This window comes from Lissotriton helveticus, chromosome 2_1, assembly GCF_964261635.1.
Source record: "Lissotriton helveticus chromosome 2_1, aLisHel1.1, whole genome shotgun sequence".
NCBI lineage: Eukaryota > Metazoa > Chordata > Amphibia > Caudata > Salamandridae > Lissotriton > Lissotriton helveticus.
The window spans coordinates 1,515,351,964-1,515,379,235 of record NC_136059.1 but is presented as its reverse complement, the minus strand read 5'-3'; the positions used below and the strand labels follow the sequence as shown (position 1 = coordinate 1,515,379,235).

Here is a 27,272-nt window from a genome sequence, read left to right as displayed (position 1 = left end):
TTGAACGTCTTTCGGAGGATGGAGAGGGTGTTAAAGCAGCTGGAGAGGACGGCGTTGACCTGTCAGATCATGGAGAGGGAGGAGTCGAGTACGATGCCGAGGTTACGGGCGTGGTCTGTGGGGGTGGGAAGGATGCCGAGGGCGGTGGGCCACCAGGTTTTGTCCCATGCAGAGGAGGAGAGTCTGAGGACGAGGACCTCTGTCTTCTCAGAGTTTAGCAGGCAGCTGTTGCTCATCCAGGATGCGACATCCTTCATTCCTTCCTGGAAGTTGAGCTAGGTGGTGATGGGGTCCTTGGTGAGGGAGAGGATGAGCTTGGTGTCGTCCGCGTAGGATACTATGCCATGTAGATGATGAAGAGCGTGGGGCTGAGCGACAAGCCTTGGGATACTCCGCAGTTGATTTCCGTTGGTTTGGAGAGAAAGGGAGGCAGTCTGATTCTATGGGTTTTGCCGGTGAGGAAGGAGCGGATCCATTTGAATGAATTCCCTGTATTCCGGCGTCATGGAGTCTGGCGGTGAGGGTGTGGTGGGAGATGGTGTCGAATGCTGCAGAGAGATCAAGTAGAATCAGTGTCCTTGGTCGAGGAGCGTGCAGATGTTGTCCGTGGCGGCGAGTAGAGCGGTCTCGGTGCTGTGATTGCCGTGGAATCAGGATTGGGAGGGGTCGAGGGTGGCGTTTTCTTTGATGAATCTTGTCAGCTGGGCATTGACGGTCTTCTCAGTGACTTTGGCCGCGAACGGGAGGAGAGAGATGGGTCAGTAGTTCTTGAGGTCCGTGGGATCTGCTGAGGGCTTCTTGAAAAGAGGTCTGACTCCTGCGTGTTTCCAGTTGTCGGGATAGATGCTGTTCGGCGGGCAGGGGTCTGTCGGGGCTCCTGAGTGGATGCCTTTCATGGTTGAGGTGGTGTCTTCGGTGGTGACTGGGGCAGAGGAGGAAATGGTGGGCTGGCTAGTGTTGCTGGAGGAAGATGTGGTTTCGGGGTCAGGCATCTTGTCTTTGAAGTTGTCGTAGAGGTCCTTGATTTTCAGATGGAAGTAGGATCCGAGCTTGTTGCAGAGGTCCTGGGAAGGGGTGATGTCCGTGGTTTCGCTGGGGGATTTGGTAAATTCCTGAATTATGCTGAAGAGTTCCTTCGAGTTGCTGGAGTTGGCGAGGATCTTGTTTTGGATGAAGGTCCTTTTGGTGGATCTGATGTGTTGGTGGTGTTTCGTCATGGCGATCTTGTTGGTGGTGCGATCTTCAGATGTTTTGCTGTTTCTCCAGTTTTTCTAGAGGCATCTGCAGGTGTGTCTAGATTTGTGGAGATCAGAGCTGAACCATGTGGCCTTTCTGGGGCGTTGTCGGTCGGGGTTACGTAGGGGTGCGAGCTTGTCTGCGCAGTTGGAGATCCATTTGTGGAGTTGCTTGGCTGCGAGGTTGGTGTCAGTCGTGGTGGTGGGGGTGTCTCAGTTGAGGGTGATGATGAGCTGCTCCTCAGTGACTATGCTCCAGTTCCTTCGTGGAGGGCGCTGTGCAGGTTTGGGCGGTGTGGGTTTGTCGACGTGAAAGTGTACGCAGTGGTGGTCCGTCCATGGGGGTTGCGTGGTGTGGCTGAAGTGGATGTTGTTATCTCCTGCAAAGATGGGGTCCAGGGTGTATCCTGCTTTGTGTGTAGGTGTGGTAACTAGCCGTTTCAGTCCGATTTTGGCGAGGTTGTCCAGGAGGGTTGCGGAGTTAGGGTCGCTGGGGTTGTGGAGGTGGAAGTTCAGGTCTTCGATGAGTATGTAGTCCATGGAGGTGATGGTGTGGGGGGCAATGATGTCGGTGATGATAGTGGCAAACGGAGCACAATGTGCCGCAAACTGTGGTTCTGGGGCTGGTCTGGATCTGGAAGTGCAGGTGTTTGGTGGTGGAGGAGGAGTAGCTGGTGGTGGAGGTGGAGAGTCAGAGGGAGCTCTTGTGTGCGATGGCAAGTCCTCCCCCTGGTCGGTTGGGGCGGTCCTTCCTCTGGATCTTGTATCCGTCAGGGATGACGATGGCGATGTTGGGGGCGGGGGAGCCGTTTGTCCAGGTTTCTGTGAAGAAGGCGACGTCTGGCGAGAGGGTGTCGAGGAGGTCCCAGATCTCTTTGGCGTGTCTGTACAGGGAGCATATGTTGAGGAGGATGCATTTCAGTGCTTCATTGGTGTTGGCGTTCGGTGTGGAGGGTGTGACCATGGGGGTGTGTGCGGTGGTGAAGGTATGGTAGCAGTGACGGCAGGAGAACTGTCCGTGGGTGTTGCTTGGCGTGGACTGATGGCAGTTGTTGCTCCTTCCGGGGTCGAGTGCGAGGAGGGTGGCTGAGTCGTAGCGGTGGATGGTAGGAGATGCAGGGTTCCTGGTGCTGGTCGCGGTTGGGTCGAGGACGGGCGCAGATGGGCTTGCCTTTGGGGTGGCCATGCAGCGGCCGGCATTAAATAGGGCAGTGGGGAGGGAAGCACAGCTGGAAGGGGGGCGCTAGACAGGCAGGGGGGAGGGGCCGCGGGGGCAGCATCGGGAAAAGGGCAGCGAGAATGAGCAGGGAGGAGATAACTGGGGCACAGGCACAAAAAACAATGAAGGGCAGAAAACAACAGAATCCCAAACAAAAACAGGCACGGAATTTACAATTACAGTGAAAGAAACAGTAAAGACAGGAAAAGACACCACAAACCAAAACGAGCAAAACAAACGCAGACAGACAGAAGTGGAGCAGCAGGAGAGCAAGCCTCTCCCACTAGACCACCAGGTATGAGGCACCAGGAGAGAGGTGTCTGGGGCAGCGGCAGGTGAAGCTACGTCTGAGCTGCTTGGGTGGAGAGCGGGACCCTGGCCAGGAGGTCCTGCTCATACAACCAAGCAGCGGCCGTCATTAAAAAGGGCAGGGGGAGGGAAGCACAGCTGGGAAGCGGGCGCAAGATTGGCTGGGGGGAGGGTCCGCGGGGGCAGCATCGGGAAAAGGGCAGCGAGAAAAGGCAGGGAGGAGAAAACGGGGGCACAGGCACAAAAAACAATGAAGGACAGAAAAGAACAGAATCACAGACGAAAACAGGCACAGAATTTACAGTTACAGTGAAAGAAACAGTAAAGACAGGAGAAGACAGGAAAAGACACCACAAACCAAAATGAGCACAACAAACGCAGACAGACAGAAGTGGAGCAGCAGAAAAGCAAACCTCTCCCACTGGACCACCAGAAATGAGGTGCAGGCAGGGGCCTGCGGGTGTAGGAGGGTCTTGAACACCTACCAGGAGAGCGGTGTCTGGGGCAGCGGCAAGTGAGGCTATGTCCGAGTTTCTTGGGTGGAGAGCGGGACCCTGGCCAGGAGGTCAGAGGTCATTAATTTTAGGTGCGGATTGTGAGGTTTATAGGGGCAAAGGGTGGCAAGTAGTATCTTTTTAAGTAATAATTAGTTGTTAATTAATATTAATACATTAATTGAAAATGAAATAATTGTGTAATTAATTTTAGGTGCGTGTTGTGTGGTTTATAGGGTTAAAGGGTGGGAAGTCATTTATTTGTAATTAATAATAATTTGTTGCATATTAATGTTAATTGAAAATTAAATATGAAAATTGTAAAATTTATTTCAGGTGTGGAGTTTATAGGGGTAAAGGGTGGGAGGGGGGGGGTTGGAGGGGGAGTGATACTGCATTGCTATTGTTGCGGTTTCCCTGGGTGGCGGGCGGTGGCGCGGGGTCGGGGACCTCAGCGCAAAGTCACCAAAGGAGTGGTGGAGCTAAGAGGCTCTCAAAGACGAGAAGTAGTATGCAATTGCTACCTGTACTGACATTGGTGACCTCCGCCCTCGCGCTGATCGCACAAATGAGTCCCGATGGGGATTACTTGAGTTGGGGGGGGGGAGGAGGGGGGATGTTCTTCTCATGCTAGGCCGTGTTGTTGGGGCTGGTCTGCTGTGGGTGGAGGGATGGTGATTCAAGGGGACCGGGGAATGTTATTGTTTGGTTGCTGAGTTACGATATTACTTTCCTCAGAGGTCGAAGAATGTTTACTATGTTATGTCATATGTCCTGACCACTTCTGGCTCGCGGATGTGCCACGTTGTCACTGCTAACCCTAGTACACCGAGTCGTGCTCCCACACAACACAACACGCATTTATGGCTGAAGTAACCGGTGTACAGCCCCCTGCACAGTCCACCTCGCTTAGCGCTCTCACATGGAATGTCAGAGGGTTGAATGACCACAGAAAGCTCAGAAAGGTGGTGAGCTACCTCAAACGCCACAACATCGACATAGCGCTTCTGCAGGAGACGCACTTACCAATCGCTAGTAGGATGCTACACAATAGGAGTCTAGAAGGACATGTAGCAGTAGCTGGGTTTACCACTCATGCAAGGGGAGTCATCACATGGGTAAACCCGAAAACAAACATTCAAATACAGACACTTAGGGCGGACTCTGAGGGTAGGTACATTATAGCGTCCTGTAGGGGTTTGGGATTAGATTTGTTAGTTGTTAACACATACGGCCCCAACTATGACTCCCCCGAATCTTATGACACACTTGCCAGTGAGATTAGTGGACACGAACATCCACACATACTATGCGGTGGGGACTTCAATTTAACGCTTAACCTGGACATGGACAGATCCTCGGGCCCCCCCGAAGGCCCTCGGCGGCCGCACTCTCGCTCACTGCGAAACTAATGGTGTTAGATATGGAAGATGTGTGGAGGAGTAGAAATGCTGGCCGTGACGGCTTCACACACTACTCTACGTATCACGAGATACATACCAGAATCGACTACTGGTTCGCCACTGCGGGGATCAATCAAACCATTAAGAAATGCAAAGTACTCCCACGCACACTGTCAGACCACTCTCCCATACTGATAGTCATGGAGACCCCGGTGAGAAGGATCACTCCTTTCACATGGCGATTCCCACCGTATTCGCTCCTAGACTCGATCTTCTGCGGGGAACTGGCGGAGTCGATAGAAGTTTTCTTTGAAAAGAATGTGGGTTTGGTAGAGGACTTCCAGACTGTATGGGAGGCCTTTAAAGTCTACATACGGGGTATTGCGATGTCCAAACACTCCAGTGTCCTGAAGACGACAAGGACCAGGTTGGCAGAGTTGGAACATCAGCTACAGGCTCTTGAGGAACGGAGGCGCACCGGGCCGGACAACGCCACTGAGGAGGAGATAAAGCGTCTCCTGGCGGAATTCCACGAAGTAGCAGACAGAGAGGTTCAGCATCTGGGCAAATATGCTACGACTCGCACATACGGTGAGGGGGAGAGGCCCGGATCGGCATTGGCTAACGTCCTCAAGGGCTGAAGGGGGAAACAGCTGATCTCTGAGCTGAGAAAGTCGGACAGTGACAGGGTCACGGACGAGGCAGACATTGCCTCTGTCTTTAGAGACTACTACTCGGAGCTGTACTCATCCAAAAGTGGGGACATGACGGATGAAATACTGGACTACCTGGAACACATAAAGCTCCTGTTCCTTCCAAACTCTCAGAGGGAATTCCTCATGTGCCCTATACAGCTTGATGAAATTAGAGATGCCCTGGCCACTATGCGATCGGGCAGTGCACCGGGTATGGACGGACTGACAGTTGACTTCTATAAAACTTTTCTGGAAGTTACTGCCGCTTATACATACGCTTCTGGAGGACATCTGCGTTCAGGGCAGAATGCCTAGCTCTATGAGAGAAGCTATGATTGTTACCATCCTAAAGCCGGGTAAAACCCACGACGACTGCGGGTCATACCGACCACTGTCGGTGTTAAACGTTGACACCAAGCTTTACGCCAAAGTCCTAGCTACTAGACTGGCACTGTTGGCCCCTGAATTAGTGGCCCCAGAACAGGCGGGGTTCATACCAACTAGAAACCTAACATACAACATCAGAACGGTATTGGGAACTATCCAACACGTGAAACAGGACGTACCGGCAGTGGCGCTCTTTCTAGACATGGAGAAGGCGTTCGACTCGGTGGAATGGCCGTTCCTCCTTCAGGTGCTGCGACGTATGGGACTAGGTGAGCCCTTCCTGCAAATGGTGGGAGCTCTCTATGAGGGTCCCTCGGCTAGAGTGCGAGTGGGCAACGCGGTCTCGGCGCCTCTTTACATAGGCAGGGGCACACGACAGGGATGCCCCCTGTCACCCCTGCTATATGCACTGGCTGCAGAGCCACTGGCATGTGCGCTGAGAGAATACCACAGCCACGAGGGTATACGTTTCCCGACGTACAAAATCATAGTGTCAATGTACGCGGATGATACGCTGTTGTATGCGCACGACCCAGCTACTGCACTCCCCCACCTTCTGAGGGAGGTGGTACGATTTGGTGCGCTTTCCGGACTCAAAGTTAACTGGGCAAAATCGATAGTTCTGCCCTTGACTCCGGTGACCACACAGGTAGAGACGGAGTTTCCCCCACAGTGGACTGAAGACCCGATCAGATACTTGGGGATCCAAATACATACGAACCCGGACCTGCTTATAACCCAAAACTACGGCAGAGCGGTCAGCAAACTGGAGGACGACATAGAGGTCTGGAGCAAACTGCCGCTTACACTCATGGGCCGCATAGCTATCATGAAGATGGTAGTGCTGCCACGGTTCCTGTTCCTTTTCAATGCTCTGCCTATCGTGCTCACTAGGGCCTTCTTCCACCGCCTGACTAGCCTCATGATAAACCTGGCGTGGGCGGGGAAACAGCCTAGAGTCAAATGGACGACGCTTACTCTACCATATAGCATGGGGGGCTTTGCGGCTCCGAATCTTGAACTGTACTACAGGGCAGCCCAGGCATCGCACCTTCACACCTGGATACACGGTGACAGGCAGATCCCACATGTCCGCATGGAGCGTCTATTTACGCATCCGGTGCCTCTCCCGGCAATGATCTGCAAGCCTCAAGATCGTCGGACAGGGATTTTAGACTCCATTACCTCTACCAACCACGCTTGGCACTCTCTCCTGCAACGTCAGGGAGGGGCCACTCTATATTCACCAGAGATGCCACTAGAATGGATGCTTTGGCTTCCACCTATGGCTGAAAGGGCGGTTACTAGCGAACTGGCGAAGCTCGGGCTCAGCAAAGCAGGCGACCTATTTCAGGATGGCTCAGTCAAAACCTGGGAACAGGTACGAGGGGATGGGAGTGAACCCCCACTTCTTCAACGTTTTCACTTTCATAGGACCCGGAGCGCTCTTATGGAAATACTGGGCCCGGACATGGCGGAGCCCCCAGACGTTCCTGAATTGTCGTATGTAATTAAACATAAGGAGCCGCAGAAGCTCCTCACGAACTTATACGCAGTGGCCAGGTCGCATGGTGAGCACCAACTCATGAAAGCTAGACTAGCATGGCAAAGAGTCCTAAATGTAACGATAGATGACGCGACATGGCGATACTGCTGTGAGAGCACTAAGCGAATCTCCCTCAACAGGAGACATCGGCTAATTCATTACAAGTTCCTGCAACGGGTGTACTACACCCCGGAGAGGCTTCACAGGTATGGCTTGCGGCCAGCGGCGACCTGTGAACGCTGCCATGTGGCTGACGCCGGCTTCATGCACTTGGCTTGGAACTGCCCAGGCATACAGGCATTCTGGTGCGAAGTTTTTGCGGAAATGGGCAAAATCTTGGAAGTGGACATGATCCCGGACCCAGGCATGGCTCTCATCGGTAATTCCAGGAGGCTCCCAGTCGCGCTCCGTAGGCTCACGGACATGGGATTGTTAATGGCCAGGAGAGTAGTAGCCAAATGCTGGATGAGAGGTCCGTACAGCGATTTGCTACCCCCTAAAAGCCGCCCGAAGAACTTCTGGGCCCTATACCAATCTTATTTACGGGAGCAGCAGAGCGGGCACCATGGCGGATCGGACAGTGAGTCGCTGGGGCAGGAGGCGGCTGGATCCGCGACCCTATAATATGCTGATGCGAACACCTGACTGTGTGAGCGCAGGAGTCAGGACATCGCTGTTGGAGCGGGGGGGAAAAGGGGAGCTGACCGAGTACAGTGCAGGGAAAAGGGATGACTCCATCGGGAACACACTTCAGGCACGGCTAGGTTGAGAAACTTGCAGCGACACAGACATGTGGTCAGACTGGCAGCAGTGGTGACACGTCCCCCACTGAGGGGCACACGAACAGAGGAGGTGGCAGGATGACAGACCAGGTGGACACAGCATCAGACTCGTAGGCGAAACACATGTTGACTGACTGAGGGAAGGGGGAGGGAGCGGGGAGTTGGGATGTTTGCACGTAAAATTGTAACATGCTCATTTGGACATGAAATACAGGGCTAGCGACTAGGATGGTTAGATATGGCGAAAGGTAATAGTGGGAAGCACAGAGGGCGAAAAAGCTAGAAAACGCACATATGGAACGCATCTGACCCGACAGGGGAAACACTTCTGGATAATGAATAACTGCAGCTTGGAAAGTGCTGCAGGACCCCCGGGTTGTCGGCTAAAGGGCTGTGTAGCACTGAGAGTAAGTCCTGTCTGGTATGCATATGTCTCTGCCGGCCCGTGAGGTTGTAGGCCTGAAGCTGTGTGATTTGAGTTTGTGCAATAAATAAATAAAAAAATAGTTATAATGTTTTTCAAACCATTACTTTTTTAAAATTAGACTGCATGGCAAAAAGTTACCAGCAGGTTTAGAAACTTTAAGAAGTTTGCCAAGTACCTAAGGGAGATTTAAAACTTTTAAACATGTTGGAAATGTTTTTTAAAAAGTTTCAAAAGCTTTTATATTAGATCTGTAAGCACGTTGTAATTATTAATGCTCAGTGTTTTAAAACATGAAATTAATGTTTGAAATGTTTCTAGTTATGTACTTAAACTTGTTTAGATCCAGTAACTAAACTTTGGAAGTTATAAGTTGGTAATACAAACCTCCTTAAAAGAAAAAAATTTTAAACCTTCAAAGGTCTCGAGTGAAACATAAAAATAGTAGGATAGTACTGTTTTTGCACATAACATTTTCACCATGGCTTGCAGTATGCATGCCTAAAGCAAGGAAATATGTTATTTACCAAAAATATTATTTTGAAGGCTTTGTCAGACATCATGGTGCCTAACATCTATTCCCCTGAAATGTAGATTGCTTGTTAGAAGTTTTTTCATTGTTATCTCATCCATATTTCTGGTTGTAGTCCTTACTGTATGAGCAGGGTTACTGGAATTAGGTGATTCTACTGCTGCAGGGTTGTCTGCTTAGTTATGGATTCATCACCCTTACCCTGGCACATAATTTACAAATATAAAAATGTTTGTTACCAGCTCAGATGGATCAATAATTACTTGGAAAGAACCTTTAAGCTGCTTATTGCTGTATTCATGTAGTAAGCTGGCTCTAATAAGGTGAAACATTTACTCTGGCAGAGGTTGCATGACACTTTATCAAGAAAATCATTACTGACATACACAGATATTGCCAAAAAATATCAGAAACATAAATATCGTGACCCTATACTTAAACAGTAAACACACAAATATTGATGACCAAAATATTGCAGAAAAATATCTAAAATACAACAATGGGCCCGATTAAGATGTCGTTCGGAAGGCCTCCGAATCGGATTTGGCTTTCCCGTATCCAATTCCTGGCCCTTGTTTACGACTGAATCGTACACAGGTCCGAACGTCGAATAATGATGCGAAGATCGCGTACGCGTTAACCGAATCGTTTCTGGACCCGAACCGGTCCGCACGACTCATTCGTAGCCGAATTGTGCCGCGCAATGGAGCCGAATTCCGACTGAGCATGTACGAAGCACGATTCCGACAGCCGCTTCGCCTCGGTCTCAGCGAGACGAAACGCTGTCGGAATCGTACTTCAGGGGGCCGTAGCAGGCTCCGCTTCACCCAGGGCCCTCCTAATCTGTCACAGGGGTGTGCCCTCCTGATCCAGGCATGCACAGTGGGGCGGGCACCATGGGGTGCCCACTACAGGATGTATGCTTTCCCCCACCCACCCCTTTTCTGCTATGGGAGCCTATGTGCGCATCTGTACACAGGCTCCCATAGAGTTCAATTGTAGTCCGAGCGAACCAAGTGTGTAAGCTTGCTTGACAGCAGGCAGGGAAAAAGACATACTCTGCTTCCAACAAGCGAGCGCATTTTCTGCTCTCGCTTGTTGAAAGCAGAGCTGTGTTTGCTATGGCTTGTCGCCGTAGAAAACTACAATGTCCCTGGGGTGGGCACCCCAGGACATTGCTGGAGCCGGCCCTGCGGGGTTGCGGTCCCCAGGGCCATCTAGGACTCCACTTTCTAATTAAGCCCCGGGGAGTTGGTGGTCCCCGGGGCTGCGTGGGAGGGCCGAAGCCCCTCACGCATTACTATAACATAATAGCCCCAGGGAGGTGGCGGACCCCAGGGTTGCGGGGGCAACATTCATGTTATATTTAGCACCGGGAAGGGGGCGGTCCCCAGGGCTTTGAATAGCCCGAGGAGGGAGGCCCGTAAGGCCCCCTCATATATTTACACATACCCTCAGGACCTGGCTCACCTGGGGCCATTTTCAAACAAAGCGCTTTGGTTTTTTAAATTTAAGTTTGGCTGGGAGTCGCAGATCCAGGGTGACTCCTGCCAAATTCTTTTTTTTTTTTCCCAGAGGTGCAGGTTCCTTAAGGCGTCATTAGACCTTACTCTTGAATCAGGCTCAAAAGCACTGAAATTCTTTCATAAAAGGGCAGTTCCACTGGTCATTACTAGGTATCCCTCTCGAGCCAAATGCAAAAGCATTGAGATTCTTTAAAGTAAAATAGTTTCTAAAAGTACCTCTTGAGTCACATTCAAAAAATTGAAATTCTCTCATGAATCCACATTTCTGCTAGCCGTTACTAGGTGTCTCTCACAAGTCAAATACAAAAGCATTGGAATTCTTTAATGAAGACACAGTTCTACTAGTCCTTAATAGGTGTCCCTATTGAGTCAGCGGCAATAGCATTGAACTTCTTACATGAAACTATAGTTCTAAGAGTCCTTAATAGGTGTCGCTATCGAGTCAGATGCAAAAGCATTGAAATTCTTACATGAAGCTATAGTTCTACTAGTCCTTTATAGGTTTCCCTATTGAGTCAGATGCAAAAGCATTGACATTCTTACCTGAAGCTTTAGTTCCACAAGTCTTTCTAGATATCCCTCTCAAGTCAATTGCAAACAAGCTTTAAATTCTTCCAGAAGCTTCAGTTCTACTAGTCATTACTAGGTGTCCCTATCAAGTCAAATGCAAAAGCATTGAAATTCTTTCATGAAGCTGCAAATCCACAAGTTGTTAGTCGATATCCCTCTGGAGTCAAATGCAAAATCATTTACGGGCATATTTACTATGATTTTGCATCGGATTGCATCACTTTTGTGGCCCAGCCTGACCATAATCATATTGCATATTTAGTAAGACATGCAAACCCACTTTGTGTGGCTTTGCGTGGTTTAGAAAATGGTAAGTACCACAAGGCATCGCATAGCGCTGCATTGCATTACCTTGCATTGATAAGACATTTTATTTGTGGAGTATGGGCTTTTCCATGCAATGCACTCACTTATGGATTTTGGCACATTCTTAGATTTATTAAAGCTAGTACACCTGGGAATGTGTCAAAATGCTATGCCTTACCCAGTGAGGTGTAATGAGGAGAAAAATCTTTATTTCTCCTCATTACTTCCTCTTTCTATATGTGTTGCCTTCTGTAGCACACATACTAAGAGGAATATGCCTCTAAAGATTGTTTTTGTGCTGGAAGGTATCACTTCCGACACAAAACAATCCTGCCCATAATGCAGGCACCCTTGCCAAATGGTACAAGTGTGCCTGCATTGATGTTAGGCAGCCTTTAGTGCGGCAGTGCAGGGAAGGACCTGAAGAGTGCCATATCTTAGTAGATATGGTGCTTTTGAGCACTCTGTCCCATTCATGCAATGCAGCACAGCAGCTTGCCTTGATGTACTGCACTGCGTGGATTCTAAGTAAATCTGACCCTGAAAATATTACATGAAGCCGCAGTTCAACTAGTCTTTACTAGGTGTCCCTCATAAGCCAAATGCAAAAGCTTTGAAATTCGTATGTCATTTCTACGTATCCCTCTTGAGTCAAATGCGAAAACATTGAAATTCCTACATGAAGCCGCAGTTCCACTTGTTGTTAATAGAGGACGCACACAAGTCAGATGCAACTACTTCAAAAGCTCTTCACAAGGCTGAAGGTGTGTGACTTTAATATATTCATTTGCATACACACTTTTGCTAGTTTAATCATTTGTGCTTGCTTTCCATAGATTGATTTATTTGCCAAAGTTGGTTCATAATAATCAGTCAATTACAGATTTGAATACATTTCTTGATTTCTATCACAGTAAGTGATTAAGCCATACCAAATATAGGAGCTTTTATTCTCTGGTAAGTAAAAGTGCACATAGATGATCCATTATGGCTATTTTGTTTAAGGTAGGTGCAATTGTATACTTAAACCAGTGAGTCTTTGCCTGGTGGCTCACTATGAGGTAAGAGGAGGAGGATTGTTTTCTTACACCACCTTTGAAAAAGCCCACGAAATTTCATGTCATAAAAGCGTACCCTGATCCAATTTATAACACCTCTCCAAATTTCATAATTCCCCTAAGACCACTTCCCTGAAAAGCCCGTGTAATTTTATATTCTTTCTCTTTCCTTACCCTTCTTTGTTTTATTTTGACTTGAAGCTGTTTTTGTGTTGTTTTAAAATGTAAATATTGACCAAATGGTGGTAAGATCCACCCTTTTATGATTTTATTATAAATCAAATAAAAGTATTATTGATTGATTGTTTTCTTTATGCAGTCAGCAACCAAGGTATCTCTGTTTCTACCAGCTTCTTTTCAAAAGCTGCAGTTCCACAAGTAGTTACTAGAGATCTCTCTCAAGTCAGATACAAGTGGTTGAAATGTCAATCACAAACCTGAGTGGAATGTGGCTTCAACCTAGAAATCTGCATGTATACTCTAGCTACTAATAAATTGTGCTCATTTTCTGTAGGATAAATAAATATACCAAAGCTGGGTTATAGTGCGGGATCAACACTGTAATTTGCATGTTTCCTGAGGGTTATGTAAATATTTGATAAATGCCTGTTATACACAGTTCTGCTCAGAAGCCTGCACCGGTGCTATCGTAGGTCAAGCAGCAGTTTACCAAGGCTGCATGCCCTTGATTCCCCCATGTCTCTTCAATCACCCTATCCCTCAATGTCTCTTTTCAGGTTCTTTTTCATCCACTCTTTCTCTCTTTGTCACTGTTTATCCCTCTTTCTTTTCCTCTTTTATATTTTTCTTTCTCTTGCTTGCTCTGGAGCATTGTATCTTGAGAAAAATTAAGTGCAGGTCCACAAAATTAGTGCAGCTGAGCGCCACCTGCAACCCGCTGCTCATATTAAGCAATAGATACAATTTATATGTGCGCGTAAAAGGGGCAATGGGGGTGGTGATTTCGGAACCAGTTTCTAGGAGAACACTAGACTGCTTCTGCATTATGCATATGGGAATTGGGCAAGAAGTTACAAGCAAGTGGTGGTGATAGACTGTCTCATACACAGTTATGTGATGTTCAGTAAGCTCATAGTCTGAAGACAGATGATGTGGCCAGAAGCAAGAGAATCACTAAGTATGGGCGCTAAAAGGAAGTAGGCTTTTTCGGAGACGATAAGAATATGCATAGAGAAAAGCACTCCAAACACTTAATGCAAGGCTGTTCAAAAGATCAAAGGCAGCGATGTAAATCATTTGCTTTTGTAGCTGGTCCTTGAATGCAATATCCTTGCCCTGGAATACCATGGGCCTAGAATCCTTAATACTGAAGCCTTAACCACTAGCCCGCCTCCTAAGAGTGGCCAGCTTGGTATACATAAAGACATGAATAATTTCAAGTACTCAGCTCGGACCAACAATACAGCAGCAAATGTATTAATTCAGGCACCCTGATGAACATCTCATCTTCCAAAAGGAATGTTTTGCGGAAATATAGTGGTGAATGAATTATAGTAAACTAACCTAGAATCCACTGTTCTATTACAACCTACTTGATGTTTGACAAAATATCAAAGGTTCAGAAAAAAAGAGTGTATGCCCAAAAGATATTCAGTGTTGCAACCATGAGTGGATCAAACAGATAGAAATACATTTGTGATACAATCACCCACAAAATGCAAAGCAGGGGAACAAAAACAACCTGTAGGTTAATGGGAAATTAGAACAGAAATTTCAATGATAATAGGTACGTTATTATGAAATATTGGTAAGTGCTTAAACGTGATAATGTTTCAATCAATCTTTTAAATGAAAGGGGGCTGTAGCACATAAACTGAGAAGTAAGTTAAGACAAAGTCTCTACCACAGTTTTAGACTGATGAGTGTCTTAAGTAGTTGAATAGCTGGAGCAGAACTATTTTACCACCTTCGATGGTGGTAAATGGTTGCTTGTCACAGGAATTTTCAATGCATGTCCTCTCTTTGGCTTGAAACTTTGCAGCATTTGTTGGCATACAAATAACAGAATGACATATACAAAGTAACATTATAACTAAATTAAAACATAACTGGTCAAAACAGAACAAAACATTCAACATAGAACGCAACTCAACAACCACAGTACAAGACAACATAATTTGCATTGCAATAATGCAGCACAAAAACAGTAGTACAAAAAACAAAACAAAACAGCAGTACAAAAAACAACAGACATGTAACCACCACAACAAAATACCATATAACAATTGTACACACACAGTCCTTTCACTCATTACAGTAGAATATAAAAATACAAAAACATCTCAAAACAAAAATCTTGTTTCAAAAGCATACGCTTCTATACCTTTCCACTACAGAAATGTCTTAGGCATTCAATACACAAAAATAAATACGGCAAAATAACACAGCTTACTTTTCACCATTTTAGAAATGAAATAGGCAGCAGTAGATCAGTAACACAAGGACCACAACAGGATGGGATCATAAATTGAAAATAGAGAATTGAAATCCTTAATATTTATGTTCAGAGTTTCTTTGATGTTTAGGTGTCTGCACTTTGCACAGGGTCAGTTGGCTACAACTGATTTCATGGAGTATGTTATTGTAGAGTTTCCTTTACTGAAGCTAACAAGTTTAATCTGATAAACGGTTTTAATTACTTTGCTTTTGCCAGTTTGAGGAGTTGTCAGCAGGAAAGTAGAGTGAAAGGGAGTTTTGTTAAATATGAGGGTTTAAGCATCCAAATACTGCATTAATAGATCTAGTTAGGACCTTTCCCCAGGCTACAGAAGGACTTTAAAGAAATGTATCACGTGTGCCTCAGATTACTGCGTTTATGTTCTAGAATACCCTTGTAAACTTAGATATGTTGGACGTACTGTCTTTCCAGTACGTACCAGGATTTTAGGGCAGTAGAGGGTGATAAGAAATATGGATTTAAGTTATTCTATAGCCGGGCACTTCTGCAGCTTGCATAACAGTACACATAAAATGTTGACATTTTTTGGATTGACATGGTGAAGAAGATGGAAAGAGTAGATGACTGAGAAAAAAATGTTTGAAAACTGAAATCTAAATATATAATTTAGTTGAACGTCAATAATCCGAATGGACTGCACATGGATAAAAAATAATATGTACACATTGATCAATGGAATCATATGTACAGACTGATATTTGACATAATTGTCCCTGTTGACTGAAGAGCTGAAGGACTAAATTATGAATGAATTGATTCTAACCTAACAGCTGTTCCAATTATATGACTAGTGATTATTCTTGTATTTGTGCTGAATTCATATGCTCTTGAAAGCAGTTCACTAGGTCAGGATGGAATATGAAATGATTATACAATTAAATGCATTTCCCTAGGGATATCTTACATTCCCTGGTTGTGTGCTATGAATCTTAAAGAGAGCAGATTTTGGGTTATGGTATTAAAGTCTCTTTTCACTTTTCATTAATTGTTGTTTGGATGGGCAATAATAATTATTAATGGCAATAATAGGTGAATAAATATTTGTGATTTTTTTATGTGAATTCATGGAATCTAAAGTGACTACATTGTAGTCAAAGGAGTATTTTTTCCACTTCTAACTAAAGTTTTGTATTTGAAGCTGATGTAATGTTGCTGATGTTATGTTAATTTAATTTGTAACACACACTTATCACCCCACAGAAACAGTTCACAGGCAAAGAGAAAACTGCAAAAAATTAGAACAGCCCTGTCTTGAGTAATTTTCTAAATTGAAGGTGATCAGTACATGTTCGAATGAGCAGTGGCAACTCATTCCAGTAAAGAGTGGCTAGGTAAGAAAAGGACCTGCTCCCAGTTCAGGACCTTCTGACCATGGGACAGTGAGCAAAGCTTAATCGCTAGATCTTAGGAGTCTGGGAGGGCGATAGTGAGTTAGCTTCGAAGATAGGTAGCTTGTACCTTTCCCTATCAGAGAGTTGTGCGATAGGCAGCAGATTTTAAAAATGTTTCTCTTCCGGACTGGTAGCCAATGTAATGAACGCAGAGGGGTAAAGAATGCAGCACCAGATGAAAGATTGCAAATGAGAGGGGCTGTGGTGTAGTTTAGATAACAACATATTTGCCGAGGTCAGTAGGGCATTGCCATTATCCAAATGGCTAATGACAGGAGCCTGAACCAAAGCTTTCCTCGCTGTGAGTAGCAGGAATGGTTCTCAATGGGTGCATTGTATGAAAGCAGGTGCCTATGATAGACAAAACCTGCTCTTTCATAGTAAGGGGTTGGTCCAGGCGAACACCCAAGTTCTTGACTACCTGTTTGGGCGTCGGAGCTGTGCCTAGTTCTGAAAGCAACCAATTGAAGGCCCAAAGCTGTTAGGCCTTACTATACATCACAATCACTGTTTTTACTGCATTCAACTAGAGCAGGGGTTCTCACAAACATATGCCATGGGGCAACAAAGAACAGTCTGTGGTGTGGCCGAGGGCCACACTAATGCCATCAGGGTGGCGGTGGGGGGTCTGGGTGGGTCAGGGATTGCATAAGGAGGTCTAAAAAGAATATTTAAGAAATGGGCAAGCATTTATTTCCAGGTTAATACATGCTTGCCCGTTTATTTATTTATTTTTCTGAATATTGGTGCTTCTCAACTAAACAGCAGCTCGTGCTGCTGTTCACTAGGGGGGCCGCATGGTAAGGTCAAGAGGACCGCAAGTTGCCCGCGGGCCGTACTTTGAGTATCACTGAACTAGAGGCAGTTCTCCGTAATCCAGGAAGCAATTGCTTTCATCCTAGGTGAGAAGCATTCTTTCACTTCATCTTCATCAAAGGTGATTATTAGCTGCATAGCATCAGGGTAAGATGGTATTTTGAAACCAAAGCTTTGACAGTCTTGGCTAGAGCGGTGACATACATGTTAAAGAGCGTGGGGCTGAGACATGTCCCCTGGGGTGCCCCATTGTCCAGCAACCTGGTGCGAGACCTATACGAACCCAGAGTGATGGTTTGAGTTCTGTTGGTAATGAAATCGCCAAACTATTGTAGTGCTGTCCCATGGAATCCAATCTCCTGCAGCCTTTGAAGTAACCTGGGATGAGACACAGTATCAAACGCTGCGGACAAGTCCAATAGCCTAAGCATAGATGATAAATTAGCACTGCGAGAGTATCTAATATGGTCAGTAACCACTGCCAAGGCTGTCTCTGTATTGTGTGATGGTCTGAACCCAGATTGTGACGGGTCCACTATCTTATTGACCTCTAGGTAATCCATGCGTTGTTAATTTTTTAGTTCTTCCAACAGCTTGTCCAATAAAGGGAGCAGCGGAATAGGTCGATTGTTCGGTGAGATTCGTAGGTGCTATATTGGCCTTTTTTTTGGATAATCATGACCTGAGCTGCCTCCCAGGCTGAGAGAATTTTCCCGGTGTTGCCTGAGTGAATAAAAAACAAATTACAGGGGTGAGCAAATTAGAAAGAGCAGCAGAGATCCTAGGACATATATCCAAGGAAAAGCCTGATTTAGCGGATTCAAACGCTTTCCGAATTGCCTCAGGCGGGAAAGCATTAAACTTTCCTAAACTAGTGGCACTGTTGGAGGGGGGTAGAATGGAATTCATCTCCTCACGTGCCTGATCAGATGGGCTAAGGAAGTTCTGATAGATCGTCGCTTTAATTTTAACTTCAAAATGATTGGCCAGAGAATCGAAATTGCTTTTGAAACTCGTATTTCTTGAGATAAGACACCAGGGTTTATGAAAGCGTTAAGCATTATGAATAGCGCTTTGGACGAATTACCGGCCTGGTCGATTTGGTTGGAAATGTAAGGTTTCTGAGCTCTTTTGATATTGTGGTGGTTAAGGCTGCTCTTTAGACCCCCATTTCTAATATATTGTTGGTTAGCTGCCACCGTCTTTCCAATTTATTACAAGAGGCTTTCTCTGTCCTCAGTCCTGGTGCGTACCAGAGTGCATGGAACTCATGTTTAGAATTGGAACTCAATTTAAGAGGGGCAATCGTATCAAGAGCCAAATTTAAAGCTCTATGGAAATCTGATAGCGCTTGATCAACATCTAAGTCTACAGATGTAGTAGTACACTCAGACTCCTTAGCAAAAGAGTCCAGAGTGATTTTTCGCCAGTGTCTTGATACATTTTAATGGGCTTTTGCCATTTTTTCCATCTCCTTTAACATAGGAATCTGGAAACAGGTAAGTGAGTGGTCCATCCAGAGTGTAGGTAGGGGGGGGGGGGTTCACAGGTTTTCTCAACACAAGGGTTTCACCCAATATAGATTAAAATCAAACACAAGCTGATAGTGCCACATATATTATGCACATCAGGGTTATTCATCAACCACACACACGAAATTGTTGCATACGTTTATTATTTTTTTTAATTGCTAACTAGTACTTACCTGTGAAGTTGTGGTTCCTGTTATAAATGCATGTAAGAACTTTCAATGTTCTGCCTGCAATGTAAAGGTCAGCACATGATTTCACATCTTTCGATAATCTCCCATCTGATCTTTTTCATCCATTTATAGCGGTCTAGAGTTCAGTTTTCTCATACTACATGTCTTTTGTAAAATGTTGTAGCTATCCTTGTACATTTCATCATTTTATAACAAACTGTTTCTGCATGATTGTTTTCTTTTCATAACAGGTCCTCTGATCGCCACCTCAGTCTTTTCATTAAAACCTAAAACAAAAGAAAAAAGGGATCAGATTGACGACATGGACTCAGAAATAAGCAGTATGAACCCTGACCTAAGTAAGTGGAAAATGTAGATGTCATTGGTCAGGATGTGAGAGAAATAATCACACCCATTCTTTTTTCTTTTACTTTGGTCTTTCTCTATTACTTCATTGTTGCAAAACCCTAACATTATGTTTAATACGCCTTTCCCAATATTCTCTTACATCATGCAAGTGTGTCACTATTTGTGGAAGATCAGCCCTTTCCTATAAGCATTTGGCATACATAGAGAGGGTAGTGTATCCTACTTTCCAAAAATGTGGTTGGCATATTGTAAAACTGGTGTATTGATTTGTATTGCTTTTATCACTGTTGCTTTGGGATTTGGGATCAGTGTTTTAGTGAAAAGATAATTGAATGTGATCCATCGTCAATCAGTGCCTGCATCCTACAATTACTTATTTTTTAGCTTGGTAGTATCATAGGAAGAAAGAATGTCAGTAAGTAAACTTGATTAGATCCACTGAGTAGCCCTTTCACTAACTGTGTTACATTCAGATTTTTAAAGGAATTACTTTGGGGAAGTTCATGATCTGATTTAACTTTCTTGAAGATTTCCAGATTACCCTGTTGTAGCATTCTGCCGACCAGAAAGGTACCTAAGGGGTCTAAAGAGGAGCAATTACATCTTTCATTTTGGCAATTACGCCCTCATTATCACACAGGCGTATGTATAGAAACTCTTGGTATTACAAAAATATAGAGCAAATACCTTGCCAAACCTAAATGGTGAGGTATTCATAGTTTGATCTGTAGACAGTATAAATTATGTTTTGGTAAGTATCCGAGCGCTACTTCAGGCTTGTAAAAAATGTACTAATGAGAAACATTGTTAATCCATGTTTATCCTGCCTAACAACACCTATGGAAGTCTCTTTTATTTCCGATTTTACCTGCTATAGTCTTAACCCCTGGTTCCTTAGTGAACATGGCTATATCATATATCATCAGTGACAGCTGCTAGCCAAAACTCCTGATTAGCAGAAGAAATATACCAACTCTTTAGCTGACTAATAAATTGTTCTAGAATCAATGCAAATAATAGTGGTGTGGACATCCCAGCATGGTTCAATCCTAGAGGGCAGGACAGTTGTTTGAGACAGGCCAAAGCGATTGGTCATTATTGAATATGGATCACATCTATAGGTACTTAAGGAAAGCCATATATTTTGATAGATACTCTGAAAAAACTCCTCTTATTCTTCTGTAGGCCTTCTCGTCATAAAAGAATACCATTCCTAGAGGGGACTTGCAAGCATGAGCGTAACCAGTAAGAGTAATTAACAGCAAACTGATAGTGATCTTCGATTATCCTAAGAGGAATGTACCCATGCTGTTCAGGGGCACACGTTTGGGTGACATCCCACGCATATATTTATGTTTTTTAGTTTTTTACCTTTATTGTTTGTGAGTGAGATTGAATAAATATAGACCAGAGGGGGATCTTTTTAGATATTGTACCATTATGGACTGCAGCTTCCTGGTGATGCCATCTGAGCAATGAAGCGAGTATTGGCATGATGTCATTTTTAAAAGTTTTATCAAATGAATTAGGATTACCACCCAATTTATTATTAGATATCTTCTGTAAGGCCTGCATAACTTCCACCCTGGTGGCAGAACCTGACAAATATTCTTGAGCTTCAGCAGGTTGTTGGTTACAATGAAATCCATCTAGTACTGCTAATGACATTCCTTCTTAGATTATGCTTTGCATCTCCTAGTGTTTTGGTCTCTGTTTTCCTGTCCTTTAGTCAGTAACTCCAGTTTATTAAGCATCTGTTATTTGGACATATTTGCCTTGTCTCTATAAGTGTCTCTGTCTGTATTTTAATTCCTTTGTCGGCATTGGGCGGATACTTTTAAATGAAGCTTTAGAAGTCAAGTCTCCTCTATAGAATTAGCGTATTCCTCGACTCAGTCTCTGTATCTGTTATATCTGTTATTGACCACAAAAAGAGTGGAAAGGGGATTTTGATCCCTAGCTTTGGTGCATTAGATGCATTATCTCATAAGTCACAAGATCCAGTTAAGTCACAAGATCCAGGTATGTGACTCCAGTGATTGTTGTTTCACAGTGTTCCTCTTATATTGAAATTGTTGTTTGATGATCTTCCTGGTACCGCAGGAATGTTTCCAACTGAGTTTGTTTTTTGAATAGCCATTCATGTACCTCATCCTGTAGACAGTCCTCTTCCTTGCTAGCCCTCCAGAGGGCCATTCAGCGGGGGCCGTCCAGAAATATTTTATAAAGACAAAACGGGTAACTTTTCTGAGATTGGTCAGTAACAACAATGCTAATGAAAGGATCAGAGACACATGTCGGAAAGCAGCAGCACCCTGCTGTATTCAGCTGCAGTTTGATGCATGTCATTCTAAAATTGCAGTGTCATCATGAATAGTCGTTTTAATTGACTAAAGGCCATACAAGTAATTTTGCAGTCCTTCTGGGGCATTCTCACTGCTTATTCTGGAGTATTCTGAGCGACAGTGGTATGTACGGTACTCAATTACAGAGTTATAAACTTCCCACTACAACAGTGTCCTAGCAAAATGAGTGATGGGCAAAATATCAACAAGGTAAGTTTCATACATATGTAATGCTTAATTTGTGCAGGAGCTTTTAGGTGCTAAGCACCGGCACTTTTTTAACAGGGCCGAAGCTATTGAATTTTTCTCCCCAGTGAGATGAGCCCAATATTTATAAAAAAGAAATACACCTACCTGTCCTGTGTCCTGTGTCGTCCTCCTTCCTGTAGGATGGCCCACCCAGGTCCAGGCTGATGACTGCATCATGTTAGTGATGTCAGTATTGCACGCCTGCCTTTAAAGGAGCATTTTCTTTGGCATTGGTTAATTATTACAGTTGAGGGCGGGCTGATGGGTGAGCTGCGGGCAAGGCAGACTGGGTCCTGGAAAGTTCCGGTCTCGGCAATAACCTTAATACGACATTGTCGAAGTAATAAAAAAGTGCGTAGCTGCTTTCTGTTAACAACTTGCATGCACTGAAATGAAAACCCAGCAGAAGCAGGCCATACATTATTCCTTTTGACTTATCATTTGCATTGCATGCTGATTCTCTTGGCCTGGGCCGGGGCCCACCAAAACATATTATTTGCCAGCGATCTAATGGAGCCAGTGCCAAGGAGACTGCAGGTCACAGGTAAGAGAGTAGTAGATAGTACTACAAGTCGCTATCAATTAATCTGGAACAGATTTACTATTGTGTTCCTCTTCACCAATTTCTTTGCAGCAAATAAATGTATAAGTTAACTGTCAACTCTGCTTTTTCAAGCTCAGCACCTCGTGACTCAACCGCCCCTTTCCTCTGCCTCACCTCCCAATTTATGGGTTACCAGAGTAAATTGCCAGTGCCAGTGCTTTTCCGCAGATGTAAACCGGAATGTTTTTCTTTTTGTAGAATCTGAAAATGAAAAAGGGCAGGTTACAGCACTTGTCTGCAGATGCAGTACATGTTTTAGGCAGAACCCAGTGACACACGTATGGACAGAAGTTCCTGCAGGTTATCTATGTTTGTGTTTCTTGTGCAAATTGGTCCACTGTAGGACCCCTGGCTCTAGCATCTCCATTCTTGTAGTAATCTAAGGTGTAAATCACGCAGTTGAATGATTATCAGACAGGCCTTGAGTGTGAACACTCACAGATATTTTAAATTTGCACGTTCGTCTCAAAGGCCCGGACTGTGCCATGTTTCATGTGGCAGTTTCCATCTGCACTGCTTCCCCGCCAACACAAAGCAACATCAAATGAATACTACACTTTTCAGGCAAGCTACTTGGAGAACCTCCAGGCTCCATGGCGACTGATGGCTCATGGCGACTGATGGAGTTAAAATGAGATTGACTTTTTCCAAAAACAAGGGGTAGTTTCACGTTGAAAAATTGTTCTTTTGAACTTGAAACTAATTAAAACAGCAGAATGTAAACAATGCACGCTATAATATTTGTGCTTTGGCCCAATAAAAAAATACCACTATCACTCTCGTGCACACATTTTTTGCACACACTTTGTGCCCCTTTCATGTGATTTACACTAGCACACCCACCGTTATCTTCTGGCTACCTGGCCACTTCATCGTACGGAAAAGGGGTAAATTAACACTGTTTCTGTTTGAAGTAATTTGTAGCTGCTTGACTTGGTAATTTCTCAGAAGGCTGAAAGGGAGAGGGCTGGTTTGCTGTTGCCTTGAACATTCATCACCACTTTTTCTCACAGTTTACCCGATTTGAAGCTTGGAATGGTTAGAGGAGACTGGAATGTTTTGTTTATGTCCATATGGAGTAATGCTAAACAAAACCGGACATTACGTGGCAATAAACAACTTAGAGGACCTTATTAAGCAGGAAATTAAATATGAACAGCAATTGCAAAAATAGCTCAACTGCGAGGGGAGGAGCCAAGCTCGCGAGCGAAATGGTCGCCTTATAGCTCGGCTCCGTCAGCCCTCCGTCCTGACTCACATATCCTGCTGCATATCCTGCCCAGAGACGACATATTTTCGAAGAAATAGAAACGCAACATTTCGCTCTCACTCACCGTTTGACCTGGAGGCTCCGGCTTGCAGTGGTTCCGGAGCTGTGCCCCCCGAAGGGACCGGGGCCTTCGTAGAGCTGGGACCGGGGCATCGCCTATTGGATCCGGCCCGGCGTTGCGGTAACCGTCGGCCCCGGCCGAGAGACTGCACCACTGGAGAGAGCCACTGTGAGAACTTCCCGGTGACCCTGAACCGGGCCTACCTTGGCGGCCGTGAGGCTGGTGCGGGGCGCGATGCTCCGTGGACTGACCGTGTGAAGGGGTTCCCCCGCCGCTGCTCCGTCCATCGACCCTGGACCCTCGCGCTCGGGCTCTACCTTTGAGGAGCGCCAGCTCTCGTATAGGTGACCCTCCGCCTCGGGCGGCTCTCCTTTCTGCACCGAAGCGGCCGTTACTGGGACCCCCCGGACATCTGTAAAGTCCTACATTTGTGGACTGCTCCGGGAGTGGCGGAGAGAAGTGAGGGGGCTGATTCTACAAAATGGCTGCCGGTGACCTGAGATGTGGATTTCCTCTTCATGGCGGTCTCCGGTTGCTGGATTGCACGGGAGCAGGGTCATGTGGGCATGAGTCTACGATTGGCGACGTTCTTGATGCTTTGCGATCTTTGCACGCGACCTTGGCCCCCGGTGCTCCTGGAGACTCGTTGCGGTCCGCCGCCATCTTGGGTGGACGCTTCTTCATGGTCCCCTCTTGCCTTGGAGATGCCATTGCCTCGCCCCCCTCGGTGGCTCCGAAGGATGCTGCTACTGTCCATCGACGGATTTACAGGCCGACGGCTTTGGAACCTCCTGCTCTTCGATGTCTGGAAATTGGGGACTTGGATGTCGTGCGGAAGCCCGATCATCCCCGGGTGCCTGAGAAAAATGGCGGACTGATGCTTGTTTCTGCCTTGATGAGGTCTTGTTTCTATTTTGCTAGCATACCCCCGCCTTTTCGATCTGCGGGACTGAACTCTTGTCCTTTACTGCCCCTGTTGCTGTTATTGAGACATTTGAACTGCCTATTTGACCTTTTGTTCACTGGCTTATTGATTGACCTCTCTGACCTGCGTCTTTCTTGTAATTTTTTTCATTTGTGTGCTTGCCTCGCATCGTGTTGCTCACTTCACACTGTTATTTGGTGGGTGGTAATTGCGGTGAAGAAGGGACTGGGGTGAGATGCATGGCTCCCGTTGGATTATTGGTATACGGATTCGTGACGACGTGGCTCATATCCATAGTGCTATGGGAGACCCCTCTGTAAGTTCTGTGGCGCTCGAGTTCGTGTCGTTCTGGTGCACACGTATTATGATTGTATGGTTGGGCGGAGGGCTGTGGCCGACCGTATTTATTTCTGCCCTCATGCTCCTCCCTCCTATTTACTACCTTGTTTTCATATCTTCTTTTTGTCTTTTTCTTCCTTTTCTCTCTTGTCTCAACTACATTTCGGGTTCTGGTTTAGGGCGACAGGCGCGCTGTTTGGAGGGTAGGCCGTAGCCTTCTGCAGGGGTGCTGGGTGCGATGGGTGATTTGGGTCTTCTTTGATGTTTTATTTTTCTCAGTTCTATGGCCCTTTTGTGTATCTTTATGAGAGTGCCGCGTCTGTCCTTGCCTTCCGTGGTATGATTAGGGTGGGGTCTGTAACATCGCTGCTCTTCTTTTATAGTTCTGCTGCTTTCCATTGCGACTCCCATGCCCTCTTCGCTGCTGCTATTCCTGTTCTTTTATATGTTCCTCGCTACGGGGCGCCTGTTTCAGCGCGGCATTCTTCTCTTTTAGTCTGTGTTTTCCTTCCCTTTCCTCTTTCCTCTCCCCTCTCCCCTCCTCCCCTTTTCCTTCTCTCCCAAGGTTAGTATGACGGGCTAGTTTTGTTGCTGTCGCTATTCCGGTCCCCCTGTTCTGTATCCAATGTGCTACTGGGTGGTGGGAATGCAAAGTTGTTACTATTTGCATATTGATTTGTGTTCACCACATCTGTTTTTATACCGATGTCTACAGTGCTGACACTTCTGCATTGCTGCCCTTTCTCCTTTTGTTGCTAATGATCTGTTTTGGGAATCCGGATACTTCTTTGTTGTCGCTGAGCCTGTCATACGCCTTATTGCTATAATATAAAATTAACCTTATTTTGCTCCTGATTGCTGGCCGTCTAGATCCTCTTACCTCCCCCCCCCTTTTTACGATTGTATTGAACGCTCCTCTTTACGTCTGATTCTGTTACTTTTCATTTGGACTCTTTGACTGCTTATCGTATCGTGGCCGGCCGGATCGGTTGTAGGCCCTGCTTTGTATATCCTTTCTGTACTAATAAAGGTTTATAAAAACAAAAACAAAAAAAATAGCTCAACTGCAACTTTTGTCTATGAAGTATTGGTGCGGCTCACCTAAAAATCATAGATTGTATAAATATTATATATAATATCACAATGAATCACGTCTCTGTGGTAGGGCCAAGGCTGCTGCTGTATTTAGGGTGCAGCGGTTGCGAGACTTTACGTTATGAGCGTGCATTGAGCCTGCATTCCTGCGTTCCTGCAAGTGCATTGCATTGATTGATGCTTCTGTGTTCGAGGGTCAGGTCCGGTTGCAGCTAGGGAGAAGGGGTGGGGTAGTCAGGTGTGAATAAGTGACATTCTAGAATAAGCTTCATCTGAAAGGAACAGCAGGGCTTTAATTTCAGAGTTTACCCGCGTCCGCTCACTGCAGCATTGGACTCCAGACAGGAGCTCTGTCCTTCTCATGGCTCTTTATCCACTGCCGAGCACCTGTAGAGGTTCTGCAAGTCAGATCCTGACAGCCTGTGTATACAGGAACTAATGGGGCCTTGATGTGCTCCCTGTGGGCTAGGGATGTGGAGGTGAGATGTTATGGGTGTGTTGTGCTTAGTCTTCCATCTCTCTGGGTGGCTGTGTGGTGTTTTCAGACGTACACCCCTTTGGGTGACAGGCACCTCCTCAGGATCTTGCTGTGCCACAGCTTGGCCCATCTGTCCTTCGATGACACGTGGCTAGTGACTGACCCTCAGCCACATGTGCACAATACAGGGTATAGACTGTCCTGTAGTGCATCCTTATGGCGATGCACATGGCTAATTTCCTGACCTTTCAACCTGTAGATTTTGGTCTAACCCTTGTTATGGCACGTTCAGCAATACTCGTTCTGGGTGTTGGGAGCCAATAGATCAAGAGGGTGGAGTGAGTGGGTGGAGCCAGGGGTGTGTGGGTGTGGCCTCCTTAAAAATCTGAGCACCTGCACTTAATAATTTACAAATTAAGCACTGGTTACTATTTTTAACCACGTGCACCTTGACTGTGTATCTTCAAGATACCTACATGTGCAGTTAAGCATAGTAAATGAATACCTACCAATGTATATTGGTTGTTTGTATGTTTACTACCATGTTCTTGTGCCACAATATGTCTGTAGTGAATAATCTGATGTGCAACCAGTGCAGGGAAGATTTTAAGGAGCCTAGGCCATCATTGACCTCAGTATGCTGCCATTTCCACCCCTCAAATG

The 27,272-nt window shown here is 45.6% G+C and overlaps 1 protein-coding gene across 3 annotated transcripts in view; it reads left to right on the top strand.

The window, feature by feature from the left end:
- Positions 1-27,272, top strand: part of LOC144819829 (uncharacterized) — a 254,736-nt gene that overhangs the window by 16,553 nt on the left and 210,911 nt on the right. For all 3 annotated transcript variants that reach the window (XM_078677556.1, XM_078677555.1, XM_078677554.1), the window contains exon 3: positions 19,126-19,233. In XM_078677556.1, coding sequence (XP_078533682.1) covers positions 19,126-19,233 — 108 coding nt within the window. The remainder of the gene's footprint in view (positions 1-19,125; positions 19,234-27,272) is intronic.